Source organism: Athalia rosae, chromosome 7 (genome assembly GCF_917208135.1).
Source record: "Athalia rosae chromosome 7, iyAthRosa1.1, whole genome shotgun sequence".
Lineage (NCBI taxonomy): Eukaryota > Metazoa > Arthropoda > Insecta > Hymenoptera > Athaliidae > Athalia > Athalia rosae.
Genome location: NC_064032.1, coordinates 1208375 through 1224343, shown reverse-complemented (window position 1 = coordinate 1224343; position 15969 = coordinate 1208375). Strand labels below are relative to the sequence as shown.

The 15969-nt window shown below is 44.1% G+C and overlaps 1 protein-coding gene across 10 annotated transcripts in view; it reads right to left on the bottom strand.

Moving 5' to 3' along the window:
• The window catches only part of LOC105684710, a 40182-nt gene that overhangs the window by 7005 nt on the left and 17208 nt on the right, over window positions 1-15969 (bottom strand). For 8 of the 10 annotated variants that reach the window (XM_048659079.1, XM_048659077.1, XM_048659076.1 and 5 more), the window contains one exon: window positions 14645-14850. In XM_048659079.1, the coding sequence (XP_048515036.1) occupies window positions 14645-14850 (206 nt within the window). Of the gene's footprint in view, window positions 1-12; window positions 1682-3861; window positions 3883-3950; window positions 4110-14644; window positions 14851-15969 lie in introns of those variants that run through there. The other 2 variants (XM_048659084.1, XM_048659083.1) reach the window with 2 other exon arrangements.

The window sequence follows — 15969 nt, the reverse complement described above, 5'->3', positions numbered from 1 at the left end:
TTTTCAACGTACCACAAGAGCCATGTCGCGTGACTTAGCAGCCTGTACATGTAGAATGCGAGACGTCAATTCGAGAAGTTTTCTCCTCAATTGCTTGACAGAGACGCCGAGCGTCTGCATGCAGCGTCGCCGCAGCTTCATTTGAACGGCGCCGCCAGGTTGCCGCCCAATTAGAAACTACCAAACTGTCTCTTCTCTTCAGGGTTTGTTTGGATTTCCTCTTAGTTGATTACTCTTTTTCTTTTCCCGTTGTTCGTTTAGTTGTTCGTTCGTTTCTTTCCTTATATTTTATGATATTCTCTTCTCGTTTCGTTTATTGCTGTTGTTACTGTTGTTTGATTTTTATTAAATTTTTTTTTTCACTCTCGAGTCTTTCCCAACGGCACCCACCGTCTGCGTTTTGCCGTTGCAAAATCAACCGACCATAAAATGAAGAAAAAAAAAAAAACGCCCAGAAACACTACGGTATTGTGGGAATAATGACGGAGAGAGAAGAGAGAGAGAGAGAAGAGTAAAAAAGAAAGTAAAATAGAACAGCGGGCAATACAGCAGCTGTCAAACTGTAGCGTCGTGAAATTGCGACGACGAAGAACAATTTGAATTATAGAAAAATGAAATTCACTATGTATCCAATAATTAATAATGTCAATTACACCAGATTTTTAAACATAGGAGAACTCCACTGTCCTCACACTTTTTAGGTTTCTTTTTTAGTGTGTCTGTTAATTTTGGCAATAATTTAATCTGCCACGATTTGGTTAATTTATTTTACTTATTAAAATTTCATTTTTTTTCCGTTCTTACAACAAAAGGAAGTTCCACTTATTTTTCAGACTTTCAGGTTCGAATTCGACGTGTGTTGAAAGAATTATATATCACAAAATTCGATCAACGTCAAATATCTAATTAACGTTATTTGATTTTCGTTTCGTTTCGTTTTCGAAGATCGTTAATTTCTTAATTATATCTATTCATTAATTCATTGATTTACTCATTTCCATTCTCAGTCACAACGCTTGTCATTCTTTCGTTCGGTTTTCCTTCTTTTCCTTATCAATTTTCTTCGTCACATCAACGATAAACTTTTTCAATAATTATTATCAAAGGAAAAAACTTCACTTTACATATGAATTTTTCGATTTTTTTTATTTTTTAAATTCCGTCACGTTGTGATGACGATTTCAGTTTTAGTTTCGGTCTGAACTGTACACGTGTAACGAAACAGAAAAAAAACTTGTTCCGTTATCATTATTATTATGATTAATTTTCTTTTTCTTATTTCTCCTCTATTTTCCAAAAATAGTTTCAACTGTTTTCATCCGTTATTACGGGACATCCCGACACTTTTCCTATTGAAATTTTACAAAATTTCAATACGACGAAGCTTACTGAAGAACTCTCCTTTCGATCACAATAAACAATTAATTTAAAAATCGGTAGTGAATGGAATAAAAAAAAAGCCCAAATCTTCTCCAATATTTTTCGATTTCGCTGTACGTTTCTAACGATTGTTGAAGACATAAAAACCGACACCGCGTTCAAACAATATCGATATACATGTGCGTAGTTATGTATACGTAAGAATTATATATAAATATTTGTTAATTTGTTGTTTTTTTCGTTTCACGCAACGTCGAAACGTCCGTCACGTTTCGAGTCTAGCGGCTGACTGAGCGCGTCTCCCGACTGTTAGACAGCAGCACTATCGCATTTTCTCTGCTTCCCTCTCCACGGAGCTTCTTCTCCTCCGTCACTTCATTTCTCCTAAGCCCCACCACCGGCTAACCACCAACAATTCCTCCCACCCCAAATCTAACATACGTATATACCACCCCATGTGTACACATACGAATGTACGTACACATAGGTGTACGGGTATATACATTCGTTCGTTCCTGCGCTTTTCGAACACGTTTTCTACGATCGCGTAGGTTTCGTTTTATAAAAAGCCCTGCAGGGATTATTTTGTTGCCTTTTACCACACGCTCGTCGTTCGACGTTTCATATTATGTATATATAACGTCGTATATATGTGCATACGTATGTACTACGTGTATATTAGGTTTTCGCCCCTCTTCCTCAACGTTAAAATTCGCCCCCAGAAGCTCTTCTGATTTCGTCGGACACTGACGTCGTGTGTCTAGACTTTTCTCAAGAGTTTTTCGTTCGTTCGTTATTATTTTTGATTATTCTGTTTCGTTCTTTTCTCGTTTCTTGTCTTCCTTTCGTTCGAGGATACAACAACAACAACAACATCAACAACAACAACAACGACGACAACGACAAAAACGATAACAATAAATACCGTCATTAGGTAGGTGAAAATGAAGAAAAAGGTGATCGAATTATTGTAAAAATCGAATTAAAAAATCCTCTCCTACCCGCGTTTCTTAGATTAATTTTTCTCTCGTTATTCAGTATTTGTTTTCTCTCTTAAAACTGACAACATCGTCGCGGATTGTATTCGTAACGATTGACAAACGACGATGACATTTGTGAATTTTTTTAACAAATTACGTCCAATAGCGTGTGTTATTTCGATAATCTTTTTTCATCGCAAATTTATTCATTTTTGTTTGTTCAATTGAATCGAGACTCGCGTTATTATGTGCTGACAACCCAACCTACACCGAAACCGCTGATCTGTCATGTTTTACTTTCGCTGCAACGAAAAATTTGTCAACTTTGTTTTTTTTTTTCTCCTTCAAATTTAAAGACGTTTTACATCGTTGTCGTTGTCGCCTTAATTGTCGTCGAATTGAGTGATATTTTTTTTTTTTTCTTTGCTCTTCCTCTCCGCACCTCTCCACTTTCTCGTCGATGAGAAAGGGGTGAAAAACGAAGTAGAAAAAACTGATTGTGAGCCAGAAAAATGAAAAAACAAGACAGACAGAGAGAGAGAGTAAGAGATGTAATAACCGATGAGCGTGGTATTGCGAATGTGAAATAATAGCGATATCTTCAGCGCCGAAATAAATAACGTGTGGATAGAATACAAGTGCATAACCGTATGCACGTACGGAGGTACATACGTTGCGTACGTACATAGGTGGGTTTGCACACGTACCCATCCTATACGAACGAAGGATGAACGCGAGAGACGGTGTTGGTGGAAGTTTGTTTCGCACGTGAATGGTGGTCGTCGGCGCTCTACTTACGAGAGACGCTTGTAAAGACACAAGGCAAGGCAAGGCAAAAGCAAGGCAAGGCAGACGGTTTTTCTCCCCCCCCCCCCGCCCCAACCCCCAACCCCCAGCCGAAAAGTTACCGACCTTCCCTCTTCCCCTCCGAGCAGCGGCAGCGGCAGCTACACACAGACAATCCAACACCATCGAATAATCGTTGGCACGTGCACCGACACAATGAACCACCCGGTTTGTAACATGCGAGAAATACGCGCGATCCCCTCCTATACACGTAGAGGAGGAGGAGGAGGAGGAGACGTGTGAGCGTGTACGTGTAGGTTAGGTACGTTCGTGATACAGTCGGCAATACTCCCGTCACGGTTATCCGAATGTGTGTGTGCGCCGTCTAGACAGGAGGTTGTTGGGGGATGTGGAGAGCGTAGAGGGGGGGCGTCGGAGATCCGTTGTCGGAGGAGGGGGGAGGGGGGGGGGCCGAGAGGGGAAAGAGGAAGAGCGGGACGGGAGGGATAAGGAGGGAAAGATCGGCGGAGAGATAGAGGGAGAGAGAGGGAGCGGAAAAAAGAGGGAAGGCTTGATAACCGGGCTATCATATCTCAGGGCCGCACGTTCTCCCCTCTTTCCCCCCCCCCTCCTACTCCTCGACTCCTCGTCCTTTTTTCCTCATTTCTTATCCTCTTCCTTTTCCTTTTCCTTCTCCTTCTCGTCTCTTCCTTACCCCTTTTTCCATCTTCGAACGCTGCCAAAAAGAACAGAAGTAATTATCTACCGTACCAGGGGTGGAATGGTTTTTCGTCTATTCGGTACTTTGTTTTGTTTCGAATGATTTAATCCTTCCTTCTCTTCCTCTTCTCGAATGAGATTCGGTTCTTTCTGGTTTCTCTCTCCTTCCATCTTTGTCAACGTCATCGCGACGGGAATACCCCCTTAGTGTTATGCGGTAGAGGAGGGAAAAAATGAGGAGAACTAGAAGAGAAAAGAACAAGCAGACAAGTTTAAGTATTCGAAGGAAAAAAGGAGACTATACGAAAAAAAATTAGTAATAACGATCGGAATAAGAATAAGTATAAGAATAAGAATAAGAAAAAGTGAAGGACCGAGGACGTCGAGAGATCGGACGGGGAGAGTCAGGGAGAAGAAGAAGGTGGACAGCCGGCTATCTCCTCTCGTTTTATCTTCACTTTGTTCTTTTTCTTCTTGTTCGGTTTCCGCAGGGGCAACCGACGACTCTTGAGAGAGTCGCCTTCGCCTTCTTCTTCTTCTTCTTCTTCTTCTTCTTTTTCTTCTTCTTCTTTCTCTCGGCGGTCGTGTTCGTTCGGCCGGTCGGTCGCATCGGTCGCATCGGTCGTTGGTCGTTCGTCGGACGGTCTTCGTGCCTTCTTTGTATCAATGCTGACTTTGTAGGCACTTGCCAGTCCCGTTTAAGCGGTCAGTGACGCGTTGGTTGGGGCTGATCTCGTGGCACACACGTTGCTGCACCGGAATGCATATACACGCGCACACCGACGCACACGCACACACGTCTGCCACACGTACACGCAAACGCCGCTCCGTATGCATTCGGACAAAGGTAAGGTAGGTAGAATAGGTAGGTGCGCGAGTAACCACTACTCACGATCCCGCCGTCCGTTCGAGACAAGATTTTTCGTTCCGTTTTTCTCCCATTTTTTTTTCCTCTCTGCTTCCTCTTCATCTTTCGTCGTAGGTGCCCTCCCCCCCCCCCCCCCCCCCTCTCTCTCGTCACTCCATCTGCCGATTGCTGTGAAAGTGAGGAAGAAAAACCGACGATGAGAGGAATTAGAGAAAAAAATGGACCCAGCGGCTTCGTGCCTCGTGCTTTTGGTAGAAAAAAAGGGAGCTCGCAAAATATGTATCGCTGAATTATCGTTATTCGTTATCGTCGTCCCGTATACAGATGTATACGTGTGGTACGTGGGGTACTCGCATGTGTACGTTCAATACGTGTAAATATGGTGTATGATAAGAGGTATTGTATTGTTATTTATTAACGTTCGTTTCGCTAGACAAAACAAAACGTGAGTATCCACCAGTGCGTACATACTGTAATTGATAATTTAAAAATTTTTCATTACGCTCATTTCTTGTCTAAAATTACGCCGAAACTAGCTTCGGATATTCGCAGAGAAACGTATTCGAAATACGTATTCAAAGTGAAGGAAAATATTCATTTTTTGATGCGATTTGTTTGCCGCTGCAGATTTTCCCTGTCCATCGATCGTCGTTATCGTTGATCAATCGCTTGATCCCCGCTCTCCTTTCGATCATTTAATTTTTCTCCAATTACTTTTTGTTTTTTTTTTTTGTCCATTTTTCTCGTTTCTTCGCAGCCGAGTCAACGACGATCAGATACGGCGCGCTCATATACACGGATGTAGATAGTCGTAATTTTTGGTTGAAATCAAAAAATTTCAACCGACAACAACGGACCGCGAGACAATGACCGTTGTTTTCGTCATTTGCCACGCAAATGGTACGCGCAACGAACACACGGGGTGTGATTGATTCCGTGCGTTTGCGCGTTCGAAAAAGGAGAAGAAAAGAAGAAATATCATCGCGCCCAGGTATCGAAAACGACGAGGAGATAAAGGAGAAAATAAGAAAACCGAGCGCGGATAATAATTGAATCCACAGTAATGATAAGTGCGCGCGTTTTATTGTAATACGTACAGAGGACTCGTGCACGTATGTAGGTTAAGCATGTATCGCAAGATATAAATGGACTTTCTCGCGGCAAAACTTTATTTATCGCGAGGCAGGCATATAAGTCAAAGCTGCAGTAACGAATCAAAATATACAATAGGAATAATAACGAGCGCGAATAACATTCGTTGCACGCGATACGTGGTACACGCGAAATAGGTATGAAATAAAATATATATATATAAAATGAAATTCCTCACGGCTACGCGAAATTGTTATGACTGTAATATTCTTCGTTTTCGTATCTCATCGGGTGTCAATTCCCCCGTACGCACATATATGTATATCCTACACACACACACACACACACCGCTTTTGCTTCTGTTTGCTAATTTTTTCTATTTTTTTTTTTTTTTTTTTTACCTCTCATCTCGCTTCATTCATTTTTATCTTTATCTTTTATGTATCCGCTTTTGCTTCTGCCGTTAGTTGTCGTGACTTTCCCCCCTTCCCTCCCCCCCCCCCAGCCCCGCGCACCTCGCGAGAGGAACCAAACGTCGTATAGCGATATCTGCTTCGGATCGGGTTACGGTACAAGAACGAAAATTTGAGCTCGCCGCCGATGCCAGAAGTATCGACTGCAGTGTACCGCGGGACGAGTATCCGCCTTCTTTTCCCCTTTTTTTTTTTTTCTTTTCTTTTTATCCTCAAACTCACTTCTCATCGCTATCGTCGTTGTTGCATCTAGTTCGTCACTTTGAGGTGGTCTAGCGATAACGATTACCAAAATTGATTGAATTGCGCACGATCGATCGATTCGAAATCAAAAAGAATCGGGGTTACGCCCACCTGGTTAAGAGAGCCCACGACGCGTGTACGTACGCATACGTGCAAAATGTTATTGAAAAATAATACCTATATAAATAGCACCTATGTTTGTTTAATATGGAAAATTTTCTCGTATCGATCGACAATATTATACTATGCAAGTGCAGCGGATGACGAATGCGTGTACACATATATACATATATAGAAAAATGTTATGTAAAAAGAAGCAAATAAAAATCAAATAAAACAAAGAAAAAAAAAAGAAAAAAAAAACAGGGAAAAAATTTTCTCTTTTTCCATCTCACGGTAATGAAATCTCAATACGTATACGTGGATATATATATGTAAATATCAATGAAGTTGAACAACAACAAATAAAGACGGCAGGTAGATAGCAGGTAGAGGTGCACGTACGCGTCAACGTCAATTGATCGAAAAATAATTATTTATATTCCAATTAAAATGCAACAGATGTGCAACAAATATATTTTTCTAGTATTTTTCTATTTTCGAGCGAACCGCGAGTAAATGTTATTCGAAAAATCTCTCGTGTGGAAAATTTTCGAGTCCAAAACCAGAAGAGTAACAAACAGATTTCATTCACAAACTGAGAAGAGAAGACAATTGAAAAAAAAAAGGATCCAACCCCCCAAGGAAATGAGAAGTCGGGGGTGCAGTCGGGGCGCTGGGACGGCGTACGTGGGGTAAAAGAGAAGCGAAACGAAATCAACAACTAAAAAAAAGGGGGCTGGGGAGAAGAGGAAAGAAAGAAAAAAAAATAAAAGAAAAGAAAAAAAAAAGAAAAGAAGAGAAAAGAGAAGAAAAGGGCGGGGAGTCAGTCAAACTCGCCACCGGTCAAGCCACCCCGTCCTTTCGTTCGCCTCGTCTCTTTCTCAAACTCTTTCGGTCTCGAAGCTCTTCGACGTCCGTTGAAACCTGCGTCCTTCTTTATTTCTTCTTCAGTTCCATCGCACTCTTTTCCCAGCGCACGACTCCTCTTATCTCTCTCCCTCTCTCCCTCTCTTCTCTCTCTCTCTCTCTCGCTCTCTCTCTCCTTCTTCGAGAGAGCGGTGCAACGGCGAACGAACGACGGGGTGACCGACCTCCACACCGAGGCGCGGACTTTGCGTCGGTCGGTCCAATTTATGCTCACGTCCGCGTGGTTTGTATGTACTTACACCGTACATATATATATATATGTATGTATATACATCACGTGTGTATATACCGTGAGTCGCTCCGACGTTGAGGTAAGAAGAAGAAGAAGAAGAAGAAGAAGGAGAAAAAACAAGAAGCGAAAATAAAGAAAGAAAAATCAATGAAAAAAGAAAAACTCCCAGCGACCGATTCAAAATATACCGCCGCTGACTCTCCTCCTCCTCCTCTCCGTACGTAAACCCGATGCAGGTGCAAAATTTCCTGCGCACAAACGGTAGCGAGTCGCTCGCACCGTCTCCTTACCTACCGCATATACGTATATACACACACGGATCCTGCGTACAGGTGCAACAGGGGCGAACGAAAAACAAACTGAGGGAAAAAAAAACCGAAATCGGGGGGATGAAAATATTCGACGGCGTATGCGTGTGAAGTCGTACGATCGGAATTTGCCCAGTTCGTACATAGGTATGTGTATAGGTAAATATGTGCAGGAAGCGAGGGGTGATATGTGGCCCATAAATTCGGTGACGAGATGATAAAAAAACAAAAAAAAGAAAAAGGAGAAGGAGAACAAGCGGTAGAAGGAGAAGGAGAAGGAGGAGGAGGAGGAGGAGGAGGAGGATGGCCACGACGAGTACGCGAGAGAAGGTTAACGATTATTAAAAGTTGTCCAATAACCATTGCGCATATATAGGTGGGCATGAGCGTACACGACACGACGATGATCGGAGTCTAGTGACCTCAGAAAGGAGGGAGGAGGCGGCGTTGGGGGGGCGAGGGGGAGGGGGAGAGGGAGGGGGAGGAAGGGGGAGGGGGGGGGGCGGCGACGTATACGGTTAGATAGAAGAAGGAGGTAGAGAGGTACCGTCTGGCCGCCGTCTGGGACGGCGACGCCGACGTTGACTCATCGGCATAACAAGTAGGAAAACACACGTGCGCGCGGGGGAGACCCAAAAACGCGCAACCGTTAACACGTCGCACACCTAAAACCCGAGCCGATCCGGTCGAAATCCAACGCCGAGGAACGCCGCGCGACCTCCTCCTCCTCCTCCTCCTCCTCCTCATTCTCCTCATCGTCATCATCCTCGACGTCGTCGTCTTCGTCCCCCGTTCGCTCGGCTTCCGACCATCGCCTAAACCGCAAGGACCGAGAAAACGAGAAGGATTTTTCTCGTGGTTTTTTGGGGTTTTAGGTCGCGTACGAGAATCGCGAGTCGAAGTCGGGCCCGGAGTCGGTGGCACTCGAAAACGCGCGATGACCGCCACCGCCACCGCCACCGCCCCCCTTCTGCGTTCGAACGGAATTTCCAGACTTTGAATCATCGGACGAACGAAACACGGTCAACTCCGATCGTCGACTGAATGAAACACGCAGTCCGCGCGTAGTACGCATCGCGTTATACGGTGTGTGCGTGTTACGTCGCGACCGCCGACGGTGTCCGGAACGTGGAGAGTAAAAAAAAAGGGAATGAGAATTATTCCGAGTGGGATGAAAATTGGCGAAGAAAATTTGCGAACGAATGGCAAAATCTTCACGTCTCGGGGAAATACGCATATTCACCTATCCGTACGCTTATATGTGTACCTATACCGCGTAGGTATTATCGTAAATCGTGACGCACGAAAGTTGGACATCGGTGTTTGGATTGCGGCGACGATATTTTCGTTTTACTTTCTTCCAATTTTCTCATTTTTCTTATCGCTCCATTTTTTTTATTTTTTTTATTTTTCTACTTATCATCACAGGTGACAACGATTTTTACACCTTTCGATTATCCGCGTTTACCGCAATTTCAACGATAATAATTGTCGTCTCCTTATTTTTCTTTATTTTACATTTATTTTTTTCCTTCTTTCTTTCTTTCTTTCTTTCTTTCTTTACTCTCGCGGGGATCACGTTGTACCTGACCTATATGTACGAATAATATATGATTCACACGTGTCCGGTTGTGTACGTGTCGCGTACATATGTACGACACGCGATGACACATTAATAAAAAAAGAAAAAAAAGCAAATGGAAAAGAAAAAAAAAAAAAAATAAAGAAATCCCCAACCCATTTATTGCGGACATATACATATTTTACATAAGATGAGTACGCGGATCTGAATCTTGTGACGTCAATCATCGTTATACGCGCACACACATGGGTATGCGATACATACGCATTTATGTACGTACGGATGTGTGTTGTATCGTGTCCGTCCGTGACTTCACACCCCACCCAACAACGATATAACGAAATTCCTATCGACCGGTAATTGGTGAAAAATTTCGCAAATTGCCCGAGTGCCTTTCGCACACCTTTTCATTTTAATTCAGTTGTTTTTCGATGAATAACGAAAATGAAAAGAATAATATGGAAAAATCGCCAAAGAAAAGAGAGGAGAGGAAAAGTTGCGAAAGCAAAGAAAACGAAACGTATCTATAGATGAGAGAAGAAAAGGGGAGAAAAATACAAGTGAGAATAATAAATATGTAGTAAAGAGTAACGTGTAAAAGAAAAAAAAAAGAAAAAGAAAAAAAGGAGGAGAAAAAGAAAAAGGAGACGCAATTGAAAATGTACTCGGGGATAAATATCGAGCGGAACTCAGCCAGACGAGTCTGTCTGTAGGTTGTCGCGTCATGTCCGGCTACACACGTTTGCGACGACGATCGTTCTACGGTATAAGGTAGGTAGATAGAGAGAGAAAGAGAGAGAGAGAGACAGGGCATATACATATACCGTATGTACCGCGTATGTACCGTACCTCCGTGTGCATACATATACGTACAGGTACGTATGTTTATTAAATTACGTTCGCATTGCCGCGGCTCTACCGCGCTATACCGAATTAGGATTTACTTATGTAAGGAAATTTATTTTTATATCTCGTCCACCTTTCCCCGAAGTCCCGTTCGAAGTTTTTTTACATAGCGCGGAGGTAAAATTGATTTTCTCCGCTTTCCATTTCTATTTTTATTTATTTTTTTCCCACCACCGTTTGCACAAATTCGTTGGAACGTCGAGATTCGTTCGGAAAAAATGGTCTAACGGTTGTAAACGGTGTAGTGTAAAGAGTATCGAGAGAGAGAGAGAGAGAGAGAGAGAGAGAGAGAGAGAGAGAGAGAGAGACGACGACGACGACGACGGAAAAGAGAGTAGTGAATTTGAAAAGATAAAAAATGAAAAAATAGGCGAAAAGTAGTACACGAAAGGAAGGAGAGGGCGTGGGACACGGAGGGGAAGCGGTAGCAGCCCAGTTTGCTGCTCTCGAAGGTCTAATAAACGCCTTCTTTAGAGATTACGTAACCGTCTAGACTCTAGACCGAAGCACCCCACCACCACCACCACCACCACCACCGTACCATTACCACCTTGCACTACCACGACTCCGTTTGGTTATTATACCTTTTACTCATATCGCGTAGCTGAAATTAATGCCGATTAGAAAACCAAAACATCGACCGTAGAAAAAGATTGAATAAAAAAAAAGAAACTCCAAGAATTTTGTCTACATTTTTTATCGCTACCGTCATAATCGCTCTTATGATTTCGCATTAATAAGCTTATCAGTTTCTCTATTATACGACGAGAAGAAAATTCTTCGCACTAGCGCGGTGCGATACATAAAATGATACAGTGTGCGCGACGTGTGGTATTAAAGCGTGTAAAAACGTGGAGGAAAAAGAGGAGATACGGAGAGATAAAATATGAATGAAGAGATCGCGTGTATGTGAGAACGAAGAAATAAACAAGGAGAGAGAAAATTGAGAGGAGAGCGAGAAAAATAAAATAAGAAAGAAAAAAATAAATAAATAAAAAGAAGTGTGTCGAGTATGGAGAAAAGGTGTAGAGAAGATCCATCATCGGTTTGTTACTTCCTATACATATATGTAACGGATACGATCGTCTCTACACAGAGTACGTCACGTGTGTGTACAGGTATACGCGTCGTACATGTATCGAATACATAGGTGTACGTGTCAAATTTTTTCTTCTTTTCCTTCTCTCTCTCTCTCCGTGTGTATCTCTTTTTTTTTTTTCTTTTCGGGAAGTGTGCCAACTTTTGTTCCTGCGACGGAGTGTCCTTAATGTAAAAAAAAAGAGAAAAAGAATCGCGAAACCTGTACGCGTACTCGTGAAGGGGGTGGAGGAAAATAGAGAGAGAGAGAGAGAGAGAGAGAGAGAGAAAAAAAAGGGGAAATAGAAAAAAAAACGATAGAAAATAGAAGAAAATCTACGCCACGTTCTTCGCAAAACCGTCGACGAACTTTCTCCGCACGAGATTGGCGGCGGGTAGTGACGTAATATTTTTCTTTTCGCCCTTTCAGCTTTTGATTGAATAAACGATCGACCCGCAATAAGAGAAAGTGGGGTAAGAAAGGTAAAGAAAATGACATAAAAAAGCGAATCAACGTTGAATAAAAGTTTGAACGCACGACGAACTTCAAAGTCTCTTGGCGAACGATCATTCGGCAACAAATGCCCCATATAAATTTATCCGACCTAAACGCTTTTCCTCTCGTTCCCTCTCTCTCTCTCTCTCTCTCTCGTTTCATCGTCCCTCCTTTTCCTCTCCACCCTTCTTCCCAGCTCGAAACGCGCCACGTGCCAGAATTCTGACGCACCGACTCACCCTATTCATACACTATATACATCCCCATCCAGTTTCATTTTCTTCAGCCCGCCGCCCCACGCGCTCCAATTTCTTTCTTTCATTCATTTTTCTTTCGTTTTTTTTTTCGTTTTTTTTTTTTCCCACCGCTCCTTTTTCCTTCCCTCTCTCGCCATTTCGTTCCTCCCTCTCCGTCTCCGTCATCTGGAAGATCGTCGGGTGGTTGGTCGAGTCGCCCTTTTTTCTCCTCCCTTGTAACGCGTCGGAGAGAAACAGAGAGAGAGGGAGAGGGAGGGAGGGAGGGAGGGAGGGAGAGTTCCGTACGTTACATCCTCCCTTCGAAAACCGATGGAACGAGAACGAGAGGAGAATCGAGGCAAAAGTTGGTCCGTGGTTACACCGGCCACAATATACACGAATAAATCTATATACATACATATATACACACGATACACGTAGGGTACATGGGCGCTGCACATACGTATATATGTATATATACGTATGTACAACGTGTGCGTAGAGAGAGACGCGTATACACACTTTCGCGAGACACCGGTATACATTTTAGAGGCTCGCAAGTGTTTCTCGGCTGTATATACATAAAACCCCGCTCGTATACCCGCAATTTCCAACCCTCTCCAATGCCAAGGTCACGCTGTTCCTGGTTTACAAAGCGCGTGTTTACCTCTGCCTAGCTACCTACGCTCGGGCGGGTGAGCGGGCGGGCTACCCACCTCCGAATCCCCAAAAACCCGACCCGGCCCACCCCGATGTAACACTTCAGTTTCACGGCTCTATTCCACGATAGGGATATAGAGGCACGTTTCGTTGTTACGCGTACCTTTGCGGCAGCAACTATAAAATGGGATTAACTCGGGGTGACGACGTTCGGCGCACGAAACGGAGACGAAAAAAAAAACTGAGGGAGAAAACGAAAATCGGCCTTCGCGCGACGATTCCATCGTTTTTTTTTTTTTTTAAATATATGTACAATTTGCGACAAAAAGGGGAGGTTTATTTCGCACTTACGCTTTGCGAGGGGGGTGGATTTTTCGCGTCGACTGTACCTTTCGTGTAACGGAGGGGTCGCACGTGCGCGCGGATTCCCCTTCGGTCTGGAGCCGTCCTCTTTAAAAGCGACCCAGACGGGGGACGACCGAAAAAAAAGCGAATGAAAAAAAAAAGGAGCAGGAAAGGGAAAAGCGAAGTAGGGAAGGACGACGAGAGCGAGAGAGAACGTGGGGGTGGGGGGGAGGGGAGAAAAAAAAAATGATAAAAAGAAACGAGGAAGAGAAACCGAAACCCACCCCCACGCGCCCCCTTGGTTTCGAGGCGACGTTCGAACTGTAAAAATTTGAAAAAATAATTCAAATTTGATGGGTAGATGGAGTAAAATGGGACCAACGGTTCGGCTGATGTATTTTCCCCCACGTACCCTTTTTCCATCTCGCCTAGTTTTGTGTTAAATTTTCCTAAACCGCGTGTACACGCGAAATGCTGTACATATTTGTACATAAACATAGTTTCACCCTTTGCCCTTTGCCCTTTATCCCTCTTCTCTCTTTTCCCTTTCCGCTTTTGCTCCTCTTCTTCCTCCTACTATGTACATCCTTTATTACCTTATATAATAAACGGCACGTGCACAATACACATAGCGAACGTAGGTATAAAGGGTTATGTATCACGAAGTGTGTATTGTACATATCTACCTTGTACGGTGCAATACATAGGCGCACCTACGCACTACGTACTTTCGTGTATCCGTGTACACGTTGTATACACACAAGCGAGGTACGACTAATTCTCGACGTTCATAATTAACACGATTCCGCCACCCACCCACCCACCTACCTACCCCTTCTTCATTTTCACCCATCATCCTCCATTATATCTTCTCACAGCTGTATCATATAAACCCCGTCCGTGTATCACAGATTATCGTTATTATTATCGTTGTTATTATTATAATTCCTCAACATAGACACCGCCATACCTGTACACCTATTCACAAACATCGTCGACGACTACAGATTGCTGCAGAAGAGAGAGAGAAAAAAAAAAAAAACTGAATAAATAAATAAAAAGCAAAACCGATTGATGGGAATACCTTGAGACTAATCGTCGCCGACTCGTCGCGATCGATCGATATTCGACCTAATTGATATCCGGAGCGGAGAAAACGAGGAGAATCGAGGAAACTGTGAGGGATGTATCAGCGAAGGGGGGAGTGTGGATGGAATTCGTCGTAACTCACCGGTGTGGCGGAATGGTGGCGTCTCCTCGCGTTCGGTGATTGCAGGTGGTAGCGTTGATCGGGCGTCGTGTTGTTCGTCTCGGGGGCGTCGGGGAGGCGACGCTGATAACGACGATGGAAGTGATGCGACACCGTGGCCAGCACTCCCACGATCGCCCCCACCACGAATACCAGAGCAACTGAGATCGCGTAGCCGCTGCCGTTCGCTGAAAGTGAAAATGCGGATGAGAAAAATCTAGGGGAGATCGGTGGGGGGGGGGGCGGGGAGGGGGTGAAAATTAGAGGAATCAAAAGAATCGTCTATATTCCAAATTCTTGTATACTCGATCGACACGCGCGCACACAAGTCGTCGTCGAATCTTTGATGGAAAATTTGACGATTGTTTTTCAACGATTATTTCGTACCGCAGGTGGATCTTGTTCGTAAATACGCGAGTCGTCGTCACGGTCTAGGAATTTTGTTTTCAGTTTTTCACCGTTCGCGGGCGGTACGTTGCAACGCGGTGAAAACGATCGCGCGACACGTGACGAGCGCACCTGTCGCACCTGATATTTTCCTCCGATTTTCCGTATCTCTTCGACGGAAATTTTTTCTAGCGAGAAACCGAAAGAACTACAACCGTACACGCGTTAGAAATATTACGCTACGCTTCCCATCATCTCGATAATTTTCGTAATTATTATAATAATGGTCGCGACGCACCTGCGCGAATTACAATAAGACCGGTACCGACCGACTACGACTACCTGTACAACGTGTACACGTACGACATCGATAAAATAACCGTGGACCGTGGATTATTTTCAGCCGGACGATATCGTCGGGACGGTCAGTATCGGGCGTGTCGCTTCGCAGACGTCCGCGACTTTTCAAAGGAAGTGAGGAAAAACGAATAATGGAAAATACGGCCGCCGGTGTTTCCACGGCGTTAAAGTAGCGACGGAAACGAACGTACGCCGTTAACGAACATTAACGCAGAGTTTCTCTCGGTCGACGAGAAAATAAGCGGGGGGCTACTACGACGCTTCTTCGAGGGGGTCGTTCGTAAGGTAAAGCGCAAGCGAGTAACCGCCGAGGCGGGGCCTCTTTCCAACGAAACTCCTCCCTTCGGGGGCGACTCACCCTGCCGCACACTCGCCCGTATAATACCCAGACAAAAAACGACGAGCCCTCTCTCTCTCTCTGTCTGTCTCTCTCTCTCTCCCAGCTCGGCAAGTAACGGCGGGGCCCAGACGGGGGACAAAAACACGCGACGAAACTCGGCGGCGGCGGCGGCGGTGCAACAACATCGGGGCCAGGCGGCGAGAGAGGGAGAGGGAGAGGA